General features: G+C 39.0%; 1 protein-coding gene and 1 pseudogene across 1 annotated transcript; both read right to left on the bottom strand.

Annotated features, from left to right (window-relative positions):
• Positions 1–520: 520 nt before the first annotated feature.
• LOC142623648 (phospholipase D delta-like) lies at positions 521–10,764 on the bottom strand (annotated as a pseudogene).
• Positions 10,765–19,902: 9,138 nt separating this feature from the next.
• On the bottom strand, positions 19,903–21,174 carry LOC142625523 (uncharacterized). The gene is made up of 2 exons (XM_075799161.1): positions 21,022–21,174; positions 19,903–20,688 (listed from the first exon to the last, which is right to left on the bottom strand). The coding sequence occupies exons 1-2, from the start codon at positions 21,172–21,174 to the stop codon at positions 19,903–19,905; spliced, it is 939 nt and encodes a 312-aa protein (XP_075655276.1).
• Positions 21,175–21,425: the final 251 nt, after the last annotated feature.

Here is a 21,425-nt window from a genome sequence, read left to right as displayed (position 1 = left end):
TGTCTGCCATTCATAATTTGCAAACCAAATGGCATGTTTGCCAAAAAATCTGCAGCTAAGGGAACAGGAATAGGTAGCATTTCTTTTGAATATTAGACCTTAAAAGAGATCTACAATTTTATTTGCAATTCATAAAGTGTTAACTACATCTATGCATAAGTACAAATCAAATGGGATAATAAACTTAGAATGTTCAAAAAAAAAAAAAAACTCAATCTCACAACAGCCACTGAGAATCAAACAAGGAGTGACTTGCATTGTAATTGTAGTGACCTCTCTAAGTGACAAGATGGAAACCAAGCATCTGCATATGGACAAATATTCACAACATGTCAACCTTCTTACTACGTTCATGCATTTGTATTACACTCAAAGCCTATTGTAGCCCAATCATTTACAAAAGGGGGCAGAAAGCCAGGAGCACGAACTCTTTAACACCTTCAGTTTAACAACCTCAAAATTCTGGTGTGTCCACCATGCTTCCTAATTAATCATGTAAGAACACAACAATGGGTGGAGATTATGTTGTTAGAGTATGAGGAAGGGTGACTGAATGAACTCCCAGTACTTTTCCACCAACATCTGGGAAATTCTCTTGTCCAGGCAAGGGGCTAACCTTCCCATACTCATCTACCTGCACAGGATACTTAAGAAGATGGCCCTGCAATGGTGTAAAATCCTTATCTGTATACCTCTTCCAGTTCTCTTTAGCAATCCCATTCACTGTGTTCACACACTCCAAACTCTCTGGCTCCTCAAAGCATGTATCCACCTTCCCAAGGTGCTCAGCCCACAATGACATTCTATATCCATACACCTGCACATGGATATGTATTGTAAACCACATTGCCAAGTGAATCCTATGGAGTATGAAATTTTTATTATTCATAAGACAATAGACAATAGACAATAGACAGTGCTAATGATTGGAGGTTATACCCCAACCCAGACATGAGCATAATCTTTGGATTACGAATCTTGATATCTAGTGTTTGCGTTTGGGAAAAAAGAAATACAATACGAACCTGACCATGCGGATGTTTCTTCCTTGATGCCCAAGAATGATGGGGCTGATATGCACCCATAGCTATCTCTGTGTCCTTTGTACCAGCCATGGATCTCTCGTTAATATTGGCAGATCCCACTATTACATATTCGTCATCTACTATCATTCCCTTGGCATGTACATAAATCATAAATCGCTTAAATTTTTGTGTATCCGAGACCTGATAGAAAATTTCAATCATGATCAACTCTAAAAGAATTAATTTCTTGCAACAATATAAAATGAAGCCATATTTTAATGACAAGTTGATGAGACAATCCATCAGAATGGTGTAATTCCAAAAATTTTGAGAAAGAAAGTCAAATAACAAAAAAAAACAGCTAAGAGATTCTCAGCAGTAGAAGTAACAGACTACTTATATACTGTATGCCAACCACAGACCGGTATATATATGTCATGACAATTTAAAACACTTAGAAAGAGATTTCCATTAAAGCAATTACCTTATCAGCATTATCACCTAACCTTTCCTCAAAAATATCTTCCCGATTACCAAGGCAATAGAAATTGAGGTAATCTAGAGGATTTGAATCTACAAGCTGCATAATATCCAGTTCCTTTGCGACTATATCATACATCATTCGCATTGTTTGGCCCTGCAAAGAGTAAACAAGTAAAGCTAGAATATGAATTGTGTTATTCGGGTTGCCATCATTTATATTGTCCATCTGGAATTGTTATTAATAAATCAATCAAAACCAATAATTTCTAAAATACAAACTACAGGTTAGTGGCAGAGTAAGAGAGCATATTCTTCAAGGTGCTAGAGAAGAAGGCCACCAATGCCCAAAAGAAGTCCAGTATTTGTTTTTCTTGATTTTTATTGTAAGAAAGTATCGGCCTTCTGTAGCTATCTTATTTGTCTCAGGACATGAAACAATATTTTCAGTTTATGGTCTAGAATTAGATAACTATATTTTTTTTATTGGTAATTTACACACACACACACACCTAATAAGCCTTAAACCCACGACCTCACCTTCCACCTTCCTCTTATAAGGGGGGAATGTGCCATTTGAGCTAGAACTCCTTCACAATAACCATATTACCTGCCAAAAGAGAATTTCTTGCATAGCCGCAGAAGTTGGATCACCCTCAGGCCACATTGGTATGACAATATACACTGCAAATCTCTCCTTTGCTCTAATTTTACTAGCTATCTTTAATGCCAATTCCATTGGGATTAGATTATCAGCTCCTGCTATCAAATCATGAAAGTCAAACTTGAGAAGCTGTTCCATCCAATGAATGAGGAAGGTATTTGATATTTAGCACTAGCACATGATTGTTACCCAAATATATATACAGAAAATATAACTAACAGAACGTAAAGTTAGAAATAATAAGTGAACAATGAAGCCTATCCTTATGGTGGCTAAAATTAAGTAGAAATGTAGCAATGACTACATACGTTTCAAAATTGACAATACTTCATCAATTTTGTGTGTGCATTAGCACATGGCATTATATAAGATAAATGTGATACGTATAATCTGGTCACAAGAAAACAAATTGGATACAGAAATCTAGAGGCTAGTTTTCAAATATAAACCACTAGGACTTGGAGATCTCAAGAATACTAGTTTACATTGAATACTTAATAGCATGTAGCAGAAAGAGAATTCAGGTGCAAGAAATGGAAACAATATTGAATAGACAAGAAAGGACAACAATGTGGTGTAACAGAAGATTATGAACTCGACCTGCATTTTTATATGATGGCCATGCATATGACGATCCAGAAAAATACTGATTTTCAATATATATGAAATGTTGAGCAGATCTGATTGCCTGGATGTATCCTGTTTGGATGCTTTGATCTATTACCAATTTTGTCGAACAAATAAGGTTCTGCAGTAGAAGAGTGCCATTTAGGAAATAGGAAATTGCAATATGATGTGCAACTAATTACTGATATATAGAAACATTGAAACTCTTGTCGATATAAATTCGTTTTCCTATAAAGAGAAAGAGAAATAAAAATAAAGACAAAAAAAGGAAAAGGAGAGGAAAGGAAAGAAAAAAAAAAGTTGAGCATATATAAACCTTGTTTTCAACCATGTCAACAATTTTGGGAAATCCTTTCACTGATCCCGAATCAATGGACCTAAAAATCTGCAAAACAAAAAATAAATAGAGGAAAATTTCAATCCACACCCCCCCTTCCCTGCACCACCCCCCCCCCCCCCTCCAAAAAAAAAAAAAAACGGAAGCTTTTACTCGAAAGAAACTTGTAAAATCAAACCTGAACATGCCAACTTTCAGGATCATCTTCATTGGAAATCCATAACGTGGGATCATCTGGTAGAATAGATGTGGAACCATCCCTCAATATAGATGGGGCAGGACTTAGTATCCATGCAATGCGTTCTATTTTTATTAAAGAATCATCATGCCAATGGGAAACCCTTTTGACACGTAGTCCACACTCCTTCCATTTTGTTGCTTTTTTCCAACGCTGCTCAAAATTTATAAGAACATCATATGCAGCAGGCCCCTCAACTCTGCAGTGTAAATCATGCCAAGGTTGCCTTGGAGACTTGGTTCCAGCCTAGTTCATACATAAGAAATATGGAGAAAACAAAGAACGTAAAAAAGAAACACCTGCTACCTATAAGTACATAATAGAAATAAGCAGGAATGCACTTATTACATAAAAAGAAATGAAGGAAAAATTCTCCATTTCACACTTGAAGAAGTGCATAAATTACTAGCATAATATGGCAGTGTAATGTTAGCTTAAAACTATGTTGAGAAACAAAATTTTCAGTGACATCTTGTTATGTATACAATGGGACTTTGCACAAGAAGTACAAAGAAAGTTGAGAATGGACTATAGGGGTGACATGATAATTGACAACATTCTGAGACTAAAATTAGAAGTAGTCATTTATTTAACCTAAATATTACTGCAATTCAAACATAACGCCATGTAAGTTTGAAGAGAACCCACTACCTAGGACTAGAACTGTAAAAAGATGTCAGCTCTTGCTCTAAAGCCATATGGTAGAACACTTAGCCAAGGAGAAAGGTGCGGGGGATATTGTAGAACATTATATCTCAAGAATCGGTACTAAGAAACTATAAATGTCACCTTTCGAAAAAAGAAAAAGAAAAAAAGGAAATATGGCATGTTAAAATTTGCTGTTACAAAACCATTTGACTAACAACTTACAGGAAATGTAGGATTGCGATAATCATTTTGAAATACAGTGCCAAGATCGTGAAATAGACGATGGTCTGGTGTATCATAACGACCGTCACAAAGATCAATCCCTCCTAAAAATGCAGTTATCTTACGATTATTGCCTAATGCCTGCGTATCCACTAGAACACATTTTTGATGGTGTGTAAAAACGGTTCCAACAACCTGTATAGAACCATCACATAAACAACTTCAGCAAGTTTTCTAGCTCATTCAAAAGAAATCAAATGGTACGGCCATGATTAAAGAAATAATAGAGCTGTGAGTCCAAATCCAATACAACTAAAAATATTTTTAAACCTAATTAAATATGTTCAAAATGAACAAACACCATTATCAATATATTTCAAAAGACATTTCACAACCTATAAAAAAAATTCACCTGCTGCTTGATATAGCCCAGCTTACTGCTAGCATTGCGAGGTGTCAACACACAATTGACGGATGAATGCTTGAAAACTTCCTGGTCTCCTCATCGTGTGTCTGCATCATTCCAGTCTACAACCAATCCCACTTCAGAATACCACTCAAAAGGCACTCAACCCGATTACTAATTCAAATAATAATTGTCTCTAAGTTGCAATTACACATGCATAGCGACATCAATGTTCACCACCATAAGAATTTAAATTCAATTACAGTACAAAGACCGAAAACTAGTTTTGTATCTATTAATGAAAACTACTGTCATGAATTAAGTGATTCAAGAATGACAGCCATCACTCCCTACACAATACAACAATAACCAAGCTTTAGTTCCATATTTATGGACTCATATGGATCCTTGACAAACTAATTAAGATTATCCACATATATTCTTTTCTACTATTCTATTTTATCTTAAACCATACTTCACTACTTGTCATTTTTTATTATTATTCTAATTCTATTTTAGGCTTGTCTCTATCTTTTCTCATTCCTCAACTTGAATCAAATCGTTCTCCCTAATGCTACATTAATTACTCTCGTTTACATATAATCAAACCATTTTATGTGACTCTTACTTATATTTATCACAGACTTTCATACTCATTTATATTGAAATTAGTATGACAGCTCAAAATTTTAAAGCAACTAACTAAATAAGCAATGCAGATGGCATGTTAGCCTCCCTTAAGCTCAGAGGTCCGAGTAGAACTGCCTGGCACCCAGGTTTCATCTAAATTGTTTGCCAACCTTTTTCTGTTGTGAGCACTTGTCAGTGACCGGGATCTCTTGCCTCGACCTTCTCAAGGCAAAAACTGTTCTCGTTGTTCTTTTCAAATTGCTTTGATCTCCTTATGTATGAGGGAAATCTTCTGATCCTTACGGTTCCTTGGACGTCTTCTCCTCAGAAAAAAAGCTATTTGCTATCTTTGCATGTGTGGCTCCCTTCTGAGAGGGACATGCCTGTCGATCTTTCCAGCTTTACTCGCAAGGGAGAGGCTTGAGCAATGTACTTTAAAGAGAATTTTGACAAGCTGGTGCCTGTCTGAATTCATGTTTTATTGGTCAAAGGTTTGGTCTCCGCAATTGGTCTCGCCCCATACTCAAGAATATATCATTATGGTTTCTATGCAAGTGCCTTTTGGGTCATCTGCCTCCGGAGGGAGATTACCAGGTGGCTCGAGTTGTCATGGCACTCGTTTAGACAGGATCTCAATGTCATGCTGCTTCCCATAGATGATGCCAATGGTAGAGGGTTGATTAGTTCCCAAAAAAAATTATTTTCACCAAAATTTTCAAATCCAAAATAACAATCATGTACAAGAATTATTTAAGTGGAAAATTATTTTTCTTTAAAGAGGAAAACTACATGACAAATTTTGAATAAATTTACTATTATTAAATTAATTACAATACCTCTTATGTTTATGTCTCCCTTTAGATCAATCCTCGTGTATATCTTATGGCTAAAAAAAATAATATTGTTTTTTTTTTTTTGCCCTCTCTCTCTCTCTCTCTCTCATACTAATTGTGCTCATTGTGATTTCTTCTTCTTTCTCTTCCAGCGGCTCATCTTGGCTGCTATCTCTTTTTCTTTCATGCGACTCTCCTTGGACGTGTTTTCTCTTCTTCTTTCTTCACTTTTCAACATCAAACAAAGCCTCACAAATTCTCATTGATTTGTGCACTTTACCCACAAAAAAAAAAAACGTTGTGGAGAAAATCCAAACCTCGTTGTCTCTTTCTTTGCACTACTTCCCAAGTAAATTTTTTCCCTCTTGATTTGATGCTCTATTTTTCCTATTCCCATGGGGAGGACTCTTGGCCCAAAGCTATCAATTTCTTAATAGCATTGTCTATTTATAAGACTCTAATTTCCTATTCTTTTGTGGACAAGGAATACAATTCTTCTTTGATAAGGAATAAACTTTCTTTCATACCAAGAAAACCCAAAAATAATTGTGCATACCCAAAATTTGCTCAATAGACAAAGCTTAGGATTGGACTCACAATTTATTTGTATGATGGGTTTAGTGTTTCCTACTAGCGATAGCTCCTTACCAAGTATCTTAGAGACACCTTTTAGCCCTCACGAATTTCTCCTCTTCCCTTTCTAAGTTCTACTCTATTTCGACAGTACTTACTCTCTCTCTCTTTCACTCTCTATTTTTTACTCAGAATTGCCAACTCCTTCTCTCTACTCCCTCCTACTATTTATAGCTTGAGGTTGGTGGAGTGGTCATGATTGCGTTCTAGCCTCACTCGTGTGGGTGGGGTCCAATTTAATTATTCCTGCCAAGGAATATGTTTCATTGGGAACAGTGGTAATGACATTGGAACTGGTTCTAACTTCCAAAAGTTTGCTCGGTAACAATACTCCCCATGGCAATACCAAGCTGGCGAGGTCATGAACTATCTTGAGTAAATGTATTCCCGACCAAGTCATATCTGATTGGTATGAGCTTGTCTACCATGCATTCAAAATGAAATGGGCCTACCATTGGACTTGGGCTTGGTGATGTTCCTAGAGATTGTTTGGGCCAAGGCCCAAGGCCCAATGGGCCCGGGATCATGTCCCGTACAATAACCAAATTAATTTTTTCTTCTTCAACTATAAAACTCAAATAACTTTTCAAGTTACAATTGGAATTTAAGGCAATCTCCTAACAGATATAAGTAATGTTTACTACATATAAACTGCTTTGCACACTAAGTTAGAAATCCACTTCAAGTCAAGATTTGAGTTGCTTTTGGGCTATGTGTAAAACTGTGTAAAATCGTTTGTGTGCACCAAGTTTAATTCAATGGAAAAACTACAAGAGAGGATGTAATTTGAAATTTAAAGGACAAAGTTCCACTTTATTTTAAATTTAAATGACATTGTTTTTTATTTGTAATATGTAATTTGAACCATCAAATAATTCATTTAACATTGAGAGGATCTCAATATAATAGAAAGTTGGATTTTTTAGCAACACAATGCTACTGACATAATAAATTTCATAATATATGAGGTGAAATTTTCTTTTTATTAATGTAATATCATTTTCACATTGAATCAACACTATCATCATTCTTGTTGTACTCTACTCACAAAATATCCTATCAATAGTCGTAAAATTAGCTCTATTTTTCTTAGTGAATTTTTATCAAGCTAGTTAAACAGCAATTCATTTAAAAAATAATAATTAAGCACCAATAAATACATCATGCATTAACATCAATACTTTGACATTCACAGATAACAAATAAATAGTAACTCAATATATTTATTGTTGAGTTATTGTTCATCAACAAAGTTTATAAAAATAAAAATAAAAAACTCTCTCTCATGCACTGATCAACACAAATAGGTGGTTAGGTCATGTTCTAGGTGGAGGATAGTGGTTATGTCACAAATTGCAATCTGCTAAGCATAGATGGATCGTGATGGTGGTACTAAATGGGCTTGATGATTCTAGTTGGGTTTGATATGATTTATTGATGGGTGGGTTGCGATTTGGGTTTGATGAGTGTGGTTAGGTTGTGATGGTGATAGGTGTGATTTGTTTGATTTGATTTTGATCTTGTAGACCAAGAATGTATTGACTCCTTATGATAAATTAACCAAATAATTAGTCAAGTTAATTAATTAATTCAATTAATATGCAATACGCGTGATAGCACAAACAAATCACCAACCAAGATAAATGCAGTGGAAAATAAAGTTGACGCAGTGATTTGTTTACGAATGGGAAAAACCTCCAAAACAAAAACCTCACCGATTGATTTTAAGGTCACTACTCCTGAGAATCTACTATTATCACAACAAGCAACAAGTAAAGGAATCTCAGTACCTTATACCAACTTATAGTTGAATCTTTACCCCAATACACAATTGAACTTGTTTTGTAGTGACAATCTCTCATTTTCAATGCATGGTTCTCAGTACGTGACTAACCAATCGATACACGGATCCTAGTACGCAGCTTACTCCTTTGCACGAATCAAAGTACGTGACTAACACACCAACTTGAGAAGGATGTTGGCTGCAAGACATATAAACGTAGTAGCTTCTTCAAAAGAAAGACGAACTAGGGTAAATTCTGTTTTTGGTCACAATTTTCTTGAACAAAACATTTGCATTAAGTTTCATCAACTGAGACAACCCTTAAAATAATCCTTATATATGTTTTGAGTTGTAAGAAAAGAAAGTCTAAACAAGTATACACAAATATATGTGAAATCAGATCTGAAAAACTGATTTTTGTAAATCTCGACAGATAGGGTATCTGTGGAGAAGCTGTTGAGCATCGGACTAAATTTACCTTTTAAACCTCAATAGATGTCATCTATCGAGCTAGCTGTCGAGTTTTAAAATACAACACTTCTTCACTTCTTTCTTGAACAGATTTGCATGATTTTAACTCTTGATTTGAACAAACATGTTTATTGGAGATTTAAACCATCCTAGATCTATCCAATTATAAGTAAAGTGCGTTTTGTCAAATGATTAGTCAATTCTAAATTACATATGTTCTTAACATAATTCATATATGTCCTAATAGATTTACTATTCATCAACAAAGTTTATATATATAAAAAAAAACTCTCATGCATCGATCAACACAAATGGGTGGTTAGGTCATGTTCTAGGTGGAGGATAGTGGTTATGTCGCAAATTGCGATTTGTTGAGCATAGATGGGTCGTGATGGTGGTACCAAATGGGTTTGATGATTCTAGTTGGGTTTGATCTGATTTATTGATGGGTGGGTCGCGATTTGGGTTTAATGTGTGTGGTTGGGTTGCGATGGTAATGGGTGTGATTTGTTTGATTTGATTTGATTTTGATCTTGTAGACTAATTTGATGTAATTATCTTATAAATAGTATATTAGAGGAATTTTTTGAAATTACATCAATTCTAATGCTAGCTATTATTTCACGAGCCATGCATATAAGAAGGCACGTACCTTGAAGAACCTATCGCCAGAGGTCTTATCATCCCAAACCAACATCAAAACCCTCACCCCCTCTTCGGACTTGAACTTGAGCAACTCACCGAGCGTCAAATCTCCACCAAGTGGCAGTGGCCGCCGAGTCTGCTCTCTCTCTCTCACCAGCTTCACCTTGTGAAAAACCGACCATCCAGCAATGTAAATCAAATGGTGAGCCTCTGAGATCGCAGAGTAAATGTCCTCCCAACACTTCTCGTGCTTGAAAACCTTACCGTCATCCAATTCAATCTCCGGCAACAACCCTTCGGGCACGTACGCATCTTGGTACAACCTCACGGAGCCTCCTTTTCTCAACGGGAAGTACGAGCGTGCTACGCCGCCGCCGCCTATGTCCGACGCAATGCCATGCTCATACCTTGGATTTTTATCAAACGACGTGAACTGTAGTACGAGACGAATCTTCGTGTTTAGTTTCAGCGGTTTTTTGGAGGAGCTGAGGATGTCGAAATCGTTGGAGATGAATTCGCCTGTGGCGATCTTCGAAGCCGGAATATGGACGGTGCCGATTATCTCGGCGCCGAAGAGGTCGTCGTCTTTGACATGGAATGTTAATTGATTTACGGGGTGTGCCAGTGGGATATGGAAGTACTGGTTCCATTTAGGGTTGGTGGTGTTCTTGATGACACGCGTGCTAGCCACTGTGGCATTTGAGACTAGAACTTCGACGTAAGGGTTGCAGAATTGGATTTTGGGTTTGTGTTGACGGGTGGTTTCGATAGCGTGACTGTCAGGGGCGGTGAAGCAACGGCGGAGCTGACGAACATCGATGAGGGACAAGTTGGGTAAATGTTGGGCTTCGGCGATGTTCAGGTCTAGGTCACCATGGAGCATGATGAACTGATTGTCTGAACTGGACTCGGACACTTCCATTTCACACTGTTTGTAATTCTTGTTTAGCAAAAGAGAGTAAATGGAAAGTAATAGTGCTTTTTGAGTTAGGGAAAGGCACAGTGTTAGTAGTGTGAATTAAGAAAGGAATAAAGGAATACGTGAATGGTGGTGAGAAAACTGGATTTGGTTCCTTGCTTTGCATGGAGTAGAGCAGAGTGTACTGGATCTCGTGCAGATGAAGATATTGGTGTGGTACAAACACTTTTAACTGTGTGAGTGATCTCACGTTAATAAAGAGTAAGCTCTTTATAAACTATTGTAAATCTTGTTTTAATATCTTAATTAGTGTGTGTTAGGCTCCAGCTTAAAAAATTAGTTTATTTTACTATTTAACTTATTATTCATAGATTTCACTACACTTTTTGGTACTATTTATGGATTATATCGTAATATTTCAACTAACTTTGCAAAAAAATTTCAATTTCATTACAATAAGCAAATTCTAAATAGACCTTTAGTGTGAACTTTATCCATAATTAAATCACTCGTCTCGAATGAGTTGTGCATTTGTGCCTTGTGTTTGTGTTATTCCTCTCCTACTTACCTTTTTTGTGCGAATAGTATTTATGCTCTTCCTTAATCAAGATATTTTCAAGCATATAACAGAACACTTTCCTATCAGTTATAATTGCTCATTATCTGGATCGCCTAATAGGTTTTGTGCTTGTGTTCTTCCTCTCCTACATTCTTCTTCTTCTTCTTCTTCTTCTTCTTTTTCTTTTTTTTTTGTTGCACGAATACAGTATTTGTGCTTGGTCTATTGAAAGGAACGGTATATTATAAGGTCCATTGATGCTATATTTTGAAAGAAATCAAATAAACCACCAAAAGCTGGCTCATCAAAATTAGCATGATTCCCTCTAATGTCGAATAAGATGCTCTCTTGTCAAGTCCACTCCTTGTTATAACATCTTCCATTGAGTTCTCGAACTCAACCCACTTCTCCTCATTTTGCTTCATTGTAAACAAATCCTTGCTTTCCCCATCGGTATAAGGACAGGGAATACAACAAGATTACAGAACAAAGAACCATCGGAACTTCAGTTTGGCTCTCTATCTCGATCAGAACAATATTACTACTCCTCTCTTCTACATAGAGTTATCTTTCTCTTCTATATACTTTTCTTGTGGGAATAGTATTTGTGCTTGTGCGATTAGGTATTCATGCTTGATCTACTGAAAGAAAAGACATTGTTGAAGGTTGTTCTTGAGTGTGAAAATACATCCAATACAAATATTAACACTAAAGTCTAATTCTTTGAATTGTGGACTTGTCGCATCAAGATTTACTTTGGATGGCAGGAATTAACAAAGACAACACTTTCACGTGATTTTATAGCAATGTAAGATTATTTTTAAACTTCTCTTTATTTTCAGTTCTTGATAATCATTTGGAATATATTGTTTATTTGATATTTGTTATTAACTAAAATATTTCCAACACAAAAAATAGGGGAACCGATTTCTTTTTGATGACATGGACATAGCATGAGTTTCGTTAGTAGTTCTCGATTTCTCATCTATCATACGGTGATAAGGATTAAAGTAAAGCATTTTAAAGCATTACGATGATTTTGAAACAAAGATCAAAGTTTAGTACCAAATATGCAATTTTACTTATTTCTTGTTATTTACTTTTTTATTTTTCTTTTTATAGAATAATGATAAAATTGATATTTCACCACAATTTGAATCAATTGGCCGCTGGGGGTCCACTAGGAATAATTATAGGGTTCAGACCTATGTTTCAATTATCCCTTGATTACTAATGTAGACATTTGATTTGATTTGATTTTTTTTTTCGGTAAAGGTAGTGTTTATTTTCTTGTAAATTTTATTCTTCCTGTGGAGTTGGTATTTTCTTTCCAGCATAAGCAAATGCATTTGTTATTTATGCATGTATGTTGCGTGCTGGATTGTAAAATCTTTCTTCTTTATCTTTTTGAAATCATATGCAATCACTGATTACTCTTAACTTAACTAAATAGAAGTCCTCTCCCTTGAAAGTGTCTTGGGATGATGAGCAGACACCCATTGATTGGTTTTGGGTATGCTGTTGAAAAAGCGCGAAAATGGGCTTTTACTCATTTCATGCAAAAAAATTAGCGTGTTGTCCCATTTTTTAAACTAATTAAGAAAATACCCCTCTTTTGAAACTCGATTTTCTCAAAATCGAGTTAAACTCTATAGTGGCGTTTTAAGGAGCCCATAATGGTGTTTTGAAACTCAAGCTTCATGAACTCGAGTTATAGGTAAAAAAAAAAAAAAAATTGCATGGAACTCGAGTTCCAAAACGCCACTATAGGTCCTTAAAACGCCACTATAGGTCCATAAAACACCACTAGAGGGCTCCAGAAATTTTTTTTTTGAAACTCGATTTTGAGAAAATCAAGTTTCAAAAAAGAGGCATTTTCCTAATTAGTTTGGAAAATGGGGTAACACGCTAATTTGTTTGCATGAAATGGGCAAAAGCCCATTTTCTCCATTGAAAAAGTCTCCCTTGATATCCTAATAAGATAAAGCAAAATTGGTTGATTGAGGTTTCCTCGTCTCAAGAGAGGGTACATGATGTATTTGACATAAGAAACTATCCTCTCATTAGTGTGTGGGTCCAGCGCTTATTGGGTACACCTTTGTTTGAGACGATGGTTGCATATGCCTAATACACAATTAGTTTTATCCCACCTCAAAACATTGAGTAGGCGATACCTGGATTAGTTGTTGCCGAAATACATTCCTTAACCATTGGTAAACCTAGAATGCATTTCATACGGCAAAATTAGATTAGAGATGAGGAAGACCTAAAACCAAATCTTTTCCCAGCCTAAGATAGGATTATTTTTTAAATTCATAAAGAACTCCCAGTTTCTTCTTCTTGAAGAAGAAGAAAAAGAAAAAGAAGAAAAGAAAGTTTTTTCCACTACCCAGTAAGGCTTTCCAAAAGCAAGAGAGGTTTGTCATATACCCTACCCGATAAACTATACAACCACTTCACAGCAAATTGTGTTTCAAATCCTGCGTCTTTTAGCGCAAACAATAGATGCCATATAATATATGGGTAAAAGCTCTTGTACATAGTGTGTCATATGAAATAAACAATGCTCATAATATATGTTGCGTTCTAAATTTCTAATCATTTATTTATTGGGGGTAAAAAAAATAATTAAAAAAATAGTCTCTTTTATGACAAACATTTTTGCTTGTGTGCTCTCCACCAATTACTGAACAGAGGCTAGTCCTCCTAATCCCTGACCCAAAACTCTCTCCTGTCATAGGCTTAACACAAAACCTCGACAAAACCATCACAAGTCACAACTGACAATATGTAAAATATTGCATGTTAGCTAGCAAATCTTTTATTTTACAGACAAGAAGGGAACAAGAATAGGTAGCATTCTTTTTTTGAATTTAAGACCACAAAAGAGATCACCACCGTGCACCTTAGTGCGATGGTCACTCTATAAGTATAAGTGCTTGTGAAGTATGGAGGCAAGAGTCGAGGTTCAAGTCTCTAGAAGGGAGCTTTACACACATATACACTTATGTGCTCACCCAGAATACGGTTAACGGGCTTGACATATACTTGGGCTCACAATCTATTTGTATCGTGAGTTTTTGGGTTTCCTATTATGGGTGGCCCTTTGCTCAGAGGCCCAGTTAAGCACTTTTGTTCTCACAGACCTCTCTCCATTTTTCCTCACAGAGTTTCTCCCCCCTTCCCTTGATATTGCGATCCTTGTTACTTTTACTTTCTCTCCAAAATTGCCAACCCCCATTTCTTACTCCATTTCCCTATTTATAGTTGGAGATAAGTGGAGGGGTTATGATTGCCTTCTAATGGCAGTCCAATTCCATCATTCCTAAGTGGGTATTCTATCGAGGAGGGTGGTAATGGCATTGGAACTGGTTCCTATCTCTAGAGGACTACTCGGCAGCGATATTGGGAAGCCGAGACGTTGCACTGCCAGACAATCACACAACCATTCAAATTGAGATAGATTCGGGGGGGCTCGTTGTTTACGTTCGAGGCAAAATGATCCTGTTACGGCTTTTAGGCTCATATTGGGCCCCAAGGGGCGTTCAGATTAAGGTCACAAGTCCAATGGAGAAAGGGTTAGGCGTTGTATCTCAAGGCCAGGGCCTAAGGCCCAACGGGCCTAGGGCCCTGCCCCGTATGGTGCCATAAGACTAGGGTCCAAGGCCCAATGACCCTGGGGCCCAACCCAGTACAATAGCCCCCCCTTGATTCGCAATCGGTTACTAAGAGCGAATCAAGGCGGCCCAGATAGCATTGAGGTTGTCCCCAAGAAGCCCGATCGTCAACTGTTAAACGAACCAATTGACCATAAATGCTTCCTTAAAAGGAGTGTTGCGCCAAGATGTCTCATTCGTTAGTAATTATAACCTGACGGTTCGTGAAACGCTTGACGGTTCGTGAACCAAGTCCACATGTGTGGGGGTTATCAGAAGAGATCAGAAGGGTTTTTCCCGCCTCCTGCTTCATTAAATGTTTTTAGCCTTATAAATAGCCCCTCCTAACCTTTCACGCCATTTTTTTTTACACCTTCTCTTCTTTGATTCCCTCTTTGCCGTGTATAGATCCTCTAGCCTAAATCATCGTTTCTTAGAGCCCACAGTAAATCCTCTTTTCTCTTTCCTATTTTTTCAAGTTTTTCTTCACTCTTAGAGTCTTAAGAAAGGGTTATTCTCATCTCCTCAATTCTGAAGCGGCTATGGCTAGTTTCAGAGCAACCTATGGCATTCCTGGAGATGTCATATCGTTATCCAAAGGCACTCCAATTCGAATGTAGCATTGTTCCTTTGATGTCCAGACTAGAGGGTAGGGTTAGGTTTTCTGTCGACCCTCTCATCGTAGGTACCTTAGGTTTTGTAGCTTATGCCCCAACTAACTTCCCTCCAATTTTTACAGGTTTGTGAGTTGTGTCAGTAGACTAAACCAAATATATGGGTTGCAATTGAACCATCACAATATCAATTTTATGTATAGTTTGTGCAGTAATATTAGGATTGATTATTATTTAAAAACTAGGGACATGCGGTACGGCTTATATCATGCGTTCCCAACTCTAACAGAAACTCGGTGGGAGAATTCATTTAGGTGAGCGGCAATTGGCTTGCCGATGAGCTCCCCTACCCACTTTCGTCGTGTGATGTCGGTTGGTATCGAGCAAATTTTACTTCTTAATTGTGATTTTCCCGTGATTGTTTTGCTCACATAGGCACTAACCAGCTTTTGCATTGTTTTGTTGTAGACAGCAAAAGGTTTACTCCAGACATTCGAGTAATACACGTGAGAGACTTGAACTTCCTGCTCAGGTCTGAGATATTCATGAACTTCGATGGGTAGCTTTGAGCGTCTCACCTTATACTCAGCTACTCTCCTGTTTACAAAACTTGGTAACCATTTAGTCAGGCTTTGTTGGTGGACAGCCCTTTGTTGTCATATATAGACGTGTGGCACGCCAACCTATTTCCTCCTCGGCTAACCATTGGTGAAGCCCGAGACCTCGGCCCCTGGTCTACTACTGTAGAAGGTCTCGCACCGATGAGGGATGCCTCGACTGAACTTTTGTCTCAAAGCCGCAAAGTCCACGTCCTTGTTGAAAGGCCTGAAGCCCCTACTCAAGCAGCCAAATCCATACACTCTTCAGGTACCGAATCTGATCCCAACGAGGACGAGATGGTGACCAAAAAGACGATGACCATCAATCGCTTCATGCCCGATGCTCGGCCAACTTTGCAACGGCAAGAGCCCCAAGGCAGAGACCTAACCCCTCATCCTTCTCCCCCTAGCCGCACCCAGAAGAGACAATGCACAATCGAGCAACTTCCTGCAGGCTTAGGGGATGCGCCTTCAAGGACTCCCCCCTGAGGTGGAATCACTATCCGAGAACCAACTGCCCAGGTCGGGACAAACGTGGCATCCTCCTTTCGATCCGAGGCGAGTTGGTAGCCCACCTTCAAGCTCAATGACAAGCCTCTGCCAGTGTCCGCTAGCGTAACGACATGGGCCTAGAATGAAGAGGGGTGGGTTGCCCAGAGCTTGGTGCAAGGCCTCCTTTTGCCCGAGGACGTTCATGTTTTCTCGGATGGGACTAAGGAATCTCTGGTTAGGCGGTTGCAGTAGCACACCAAAGCGGTAACTTTTATCCTTCTTTTTTCCATTTGTTTTAATGTGTGAGCATTCCTTTGCCCTCACACTTGTCATCGTTGTGTTATCAGGCCGCACAGCTAACTCATGTTCTTGATAAGAGGCTGAAGGAGCTTATTGAGGATGTCGAACGGGAGAAAGCCCTCAAGGATGTCGCTGCGGCCACCGTGAAAGAGAAGGTCAAAGTTGCTTAGGCTGCAGAAAAGAAAGCCCAGGCATTCATGAAGGCTAGAGAGCTGGTGGAAAAGAGGCTAACAAATATGGAGGTGAAGTTAGGCGAGACCGAGCTAAAGCTAGCGAAGGTAAAGAGCCTGAATCTCGCACAAGCTGACGAGATTGCTGACCTGAAGGCAGCACTAGAAGCATGTGAAAACAAATGGTATAATGAAGGTTTGTTGATGCAAAAAACTCCACAGAACCTGTCATTCGCGAAGCTTGGAAGCTGGGATTCAAAGAAGGGTGGTTGGCCCTGTAAGCTGTGGGGGTTCTTGAAGACTCTCTTTTAAGGAACCCCGACTAGATCCCCTTCCCGGATCCCGCTCCCCCCGTTCAGAATCCTCCAAATGCCGAGGACGAGGAAGAAACTCCCAGCATGAAGGAGATGGTGCAAGAAATTGACTCCCACGTGGAGTTAGTTGACCTGGAAGTCACTAGCAACCTCAATGTTATCGAAGACGCACAAGTCCAACAACCACCCACCGATCAGTCAACCAAGGATACCCCAGACCGGCAGGCCGATGATGCAGTCCATCTCTCGCCCATCGATCCTTCAGTCTAATATGTTTTTAACTTGCTTTTTATTTTTCACTCGTGTTTGATTTTTTCTTTTATTCATTTGGGTTGCCTACAGTTACCGAGTTGTGGTGACAGAACAATGGTTTGGTTTTCATTTCTATTTTGTTTCCTTTGCTTTCTTCGGTCATTTAGATATGGTGAACGAACATCTGGTTTAATCATATTTATGAATGTTTATCTAACTACTACTAAGTTGTTCTTTCTATCGTGCTTTGCTAGCTTGCTCTCGTTTTTTTTTTTAACATATATTCCTAATGACCGGGCAGTCTAATCACGGTTTGCGTCTGAATGGTGATTGAGACTGTTTTCTTGTTTTCCTTCAAAAGAATAGATTATATATGTGCATGTATAGTGACTGGGACCAATCTAGAAGGGGTTGCCTATCTCTAGAAAGAATTGGCTTCTCGGCAATAAGAACTGAATTTGACATGTGTTAACTTATCTAGGAAAATTTAGAGAAAGGTAATTACCTTACTCATGATTTAGATTGAATCCGAAAGATCGGTGTCAGTCCTCTGACTAACTCGATGTAAGCTTTATGTGCCCGGTGATCAGAATAGAGCCGGGATGCAGGTTTCTATTTTCGGAATAACTCGGTGTAAGGTTTCCACTCATCCGGTGATAAAGATAAAACTGGGAACATGTTTCTATCCTTATGTAAATTTTGAGATTAGGTTTCCACCTGTCTGGTGATGAAGATCAAACCGAGAATAAGTTTCTGTTCTTATGTAAATTTTGAGATTAGGTTTCCACCTGTCCGATGATGAAGATCAAACCGGGAACAGGTTTTCGTCCTTATGTAAATTTTGAGATTAGGTTTCCACCTGTCCGGTAATGAAGATCGAAACAAGAACAAGTTTCTATCCTTAGAATAATTAGCCTTAGTTCCCCTCGCGTTCATTGATCGAAGCTAATGAACTAACAACGATGGAATTATAGGCACAGATACACTTGCATGAACAAACATCTCTTTCGTATTAATTAATAACATGCATATACAACATTACACCCAATCTGTACCCCAGCATATTGATAATCAGTGGTAAAATTTCTTCAAATTGTTGGCATTCCATGGCTGGGGAAGTGGTTTTTCGTCTAAGTCTTCCAAATAGTATGCTCTCGCGCCAGCAATGGCGGTCACTCTATAAGGTACTTCCCAGGTCGAGGCTAACTTTCCCGCATTGGTGTCTCGCATATTTCCTACCACTTTCCGCAGTACAAAGTCTCCGGCGCCGAATTCCCTTGTCTTTACATCCCGGTTATACCGCCGTGCAAGCTTCTGTTGATACTCGGCTAGATGTATAGTCGTTGATTCTCGACATTCTTCTAACAAATCCAATTGTCTTACCATTAATTCGTCATTATGGGTAGGGGAAAATCCCATAACCCGTGCACTGCATAGGTTTACCTCGGCCGAAATGACAGCTTCCGCTCTGTACGTTAGGGAAAATGGGGTTTCTCCCATAGACCTTCTGGGGGTTGTACAGTATGCCCAAAAAACACTTGGAAGCTCCTCGGCCCACCTACCCTTTGCACCCTCCAATCTTTTCTTTGATCCATTTACGATCACTTTGTTGACGGCTTCGGCTTGGCCATTGCTTTGTGGATAGGCTGAGGTGGAGTATCTATTTTTGATGCCAAGATCACTGCAGAACTTGCAAAAGGCTTTACTGTCGAACTGCAACCCGTTGTCAGACACGAGGGACTCCGGCACTCTAAATCTTGTAAGTATGTTTCTCCATACAAACTTTTTAACATCTACATCCCAGACATTAGCCAATGCCTTAGCCTCTGTTCATTTGGTGAAGTAGTTCACGACCATGAAACAAATCTGCGATTGCCCATGGCCCTAGGAAACAGACTAACAATGTCCAGCCCCCATTGTGTAAAAGGCCAAGGGCCGCTGACAGGATTCAGACATCCTGCTGGTTGATGGATCAACGAGGTGTGCTTTTGGCATTGTTCGCACTTCTGCACGTATTCGGCAGCATCCTTTTGCATTTGTGGCCACCAAAACCCCTCATGGAGTTTAGCCAAGAGTTCACTAACTTTCTCGAGGCGCAAGCATAAAAGATATGGCCCCCTAAAGACCTCTGGTACAACTTACGGTCTACTGACAACCAATACCGAGCGGCTATCTAGCATACCCTGCTATCTTCCTTTTCATCATCTAGCACCCAATCCTCAGCCAAAAAATCGATGATTGGGTCCATCCAGCATGGCCCGTACATTGCTACAACCAAATGCCTACCACCGGATTAATGCTTGGTTCCGCCACGAGCTCCACTTTGATTAACCGAGGTACCTCCTCAGTTATTGATGACGCTAAAATGGCTAGAGAGTCCGCATGTCAATTCTGCCCCTTAGCCACTTGGACCACCTTTGCTTTAAGAAAATAGCCCATGACTTGCCTTGCCACTTGCAAGTACTCCTTCATTCGAGGATCTCGAGCTTCAAAACTGCCCCGTACCTGACTGACAACCAATTGAGAGTCTGAATAAATCTCAACTTCCTGAGCACCCATATCCCGAATAGCTCTCAATCCGGCAATCAAAACTTCGTACTCAGCTTCGTTGTTGGAAGCCCTAAAGCCCAACCATAAAGAATGTTCTAGCCTTATCCCCTCCGGCGTGATGATGACAATTCCGGCCCCAGCTCCCATTGCACTAGAAGCGCCATCCACAAATACCTTCCAAGGGTGGACATCGACATGACAAATCACTTCCATCTCCTTCCTCGTGGAAAATTCTGCAACGAAGTTGGCAAGAACCTGGCCCTTTACCAGACTTCTCAACCTGTACCTAATGTCAAAAGAGCCAAGCCGGGTCCCCAATTTAGCTATTTGGCCCGTGAAATCAAATCTCTTTAATAACGAATGCAAAGGATATTCAGTTAGCACATAGATAGTATGAGCTTGGAAATAGTGGGGCAACTTTCTCGTGGCATGTACTAAGGCTAACACCAACTTCTCTAGGGGCAAGTACCTCGTCTCGGCATCAACCAAGGTTTTACTAACATAATACACTGGCCGTTGCACTCCTAGATCCCTTAGAAGCACGACACTCATGGCATGTTCAGACACCGAGAGATACATGAACAAATCCTCCGCAGGCTCTACGGTTGTCAACATAGGTGCCTGCACTAAATATTCCTTTAAATCCTAAAAAGCTTTTTCGCACTCCTTATTCCGTTGGAATCCCTTCCACTTCTTCAAAAGCTGGTAAAATGGATGACACCAATCAACAAATTTGGAAATAAATCGGTTAAGGGCAACTAACATGCCGGTCAGTTTTTGAACTTCCTTTGGACTGCTCGACAGCTTGAGGCGTTTTACGGCTTCAATCTGATTGGGGTTGACTTCTATTCCTCAGTTAGTGATCAAATATCTTAGGAACTTGCCAGCCCCCATTCCAAAAGCACACTTATCAGCATTAAGGTGCAACTTGTGCTGTCAAAGTATTTCAAACACCTCTTTGAGATTGTCAATATGCTGCGTCTCCCATTTGCTTTTTACAACCATATCATCAATGTACACCTCAACTGTACGCCCAATCTTATCTCTAAACATTCCCGTCATCATTCGTTGATATGTAGCTCCAGCATTCTTTAGTCCAAATGGCATCGAGGTATAATGGTAGTTAGCATCAGGGGAAATGAATGTCATCCTCTCTTGATCCTCGGCAGCTAAGGCGATCTAATGATAACCCTGAAAAGCGTCCAGAAAGCTAATCCTCGGGTGTCCATAAGTGGCATCTACTAGCTGATCAATCTTCGGCATGGGAAACAGATCCTTCAGGCATGCTCAGTTCAGGTCAGTGAAGTCAACACAAATCCTCCACTTGCCATTCTTCTTTATATCCCCTGCTTCCTTTA

The sequence above is a fragment of the Castanea sativa genome, chromosome 2 (assembly GCF_040712315.1).
Source record: "Castanea sativa cultivar Marrone di Chiusa Pesio chromosome 2, ASM4071231v1".
NCBI classification, from domain to species: Eukaryota; Viridiplantae; Streptophyta; class Magnoliopsida; order Fagales; family Fagaceae; genus Castanea; species Castanea sativa.
Note: the sequence above shows the minus strand (reverse complement) of the source record. Positions and strands in the feature narration are given on the sequence as shown.

Bases quoted from the DNA above. Each gene is read 5' to 3' on its own strand.
- LOC142625523 (XM_075799161.1), bottom strand. From the start codon at position 21,174: ATGCCATTTGGACTAAAGAATGCTGGAGCTACATATCAACGAATGATG. The intron at 20,689-21,021 runs GTGTTTGAAATA...TATTTAGTGCAG, and splicing joins ATATTGACAATCTCAAAGAG to GCACCTATGTTGACAACCGT.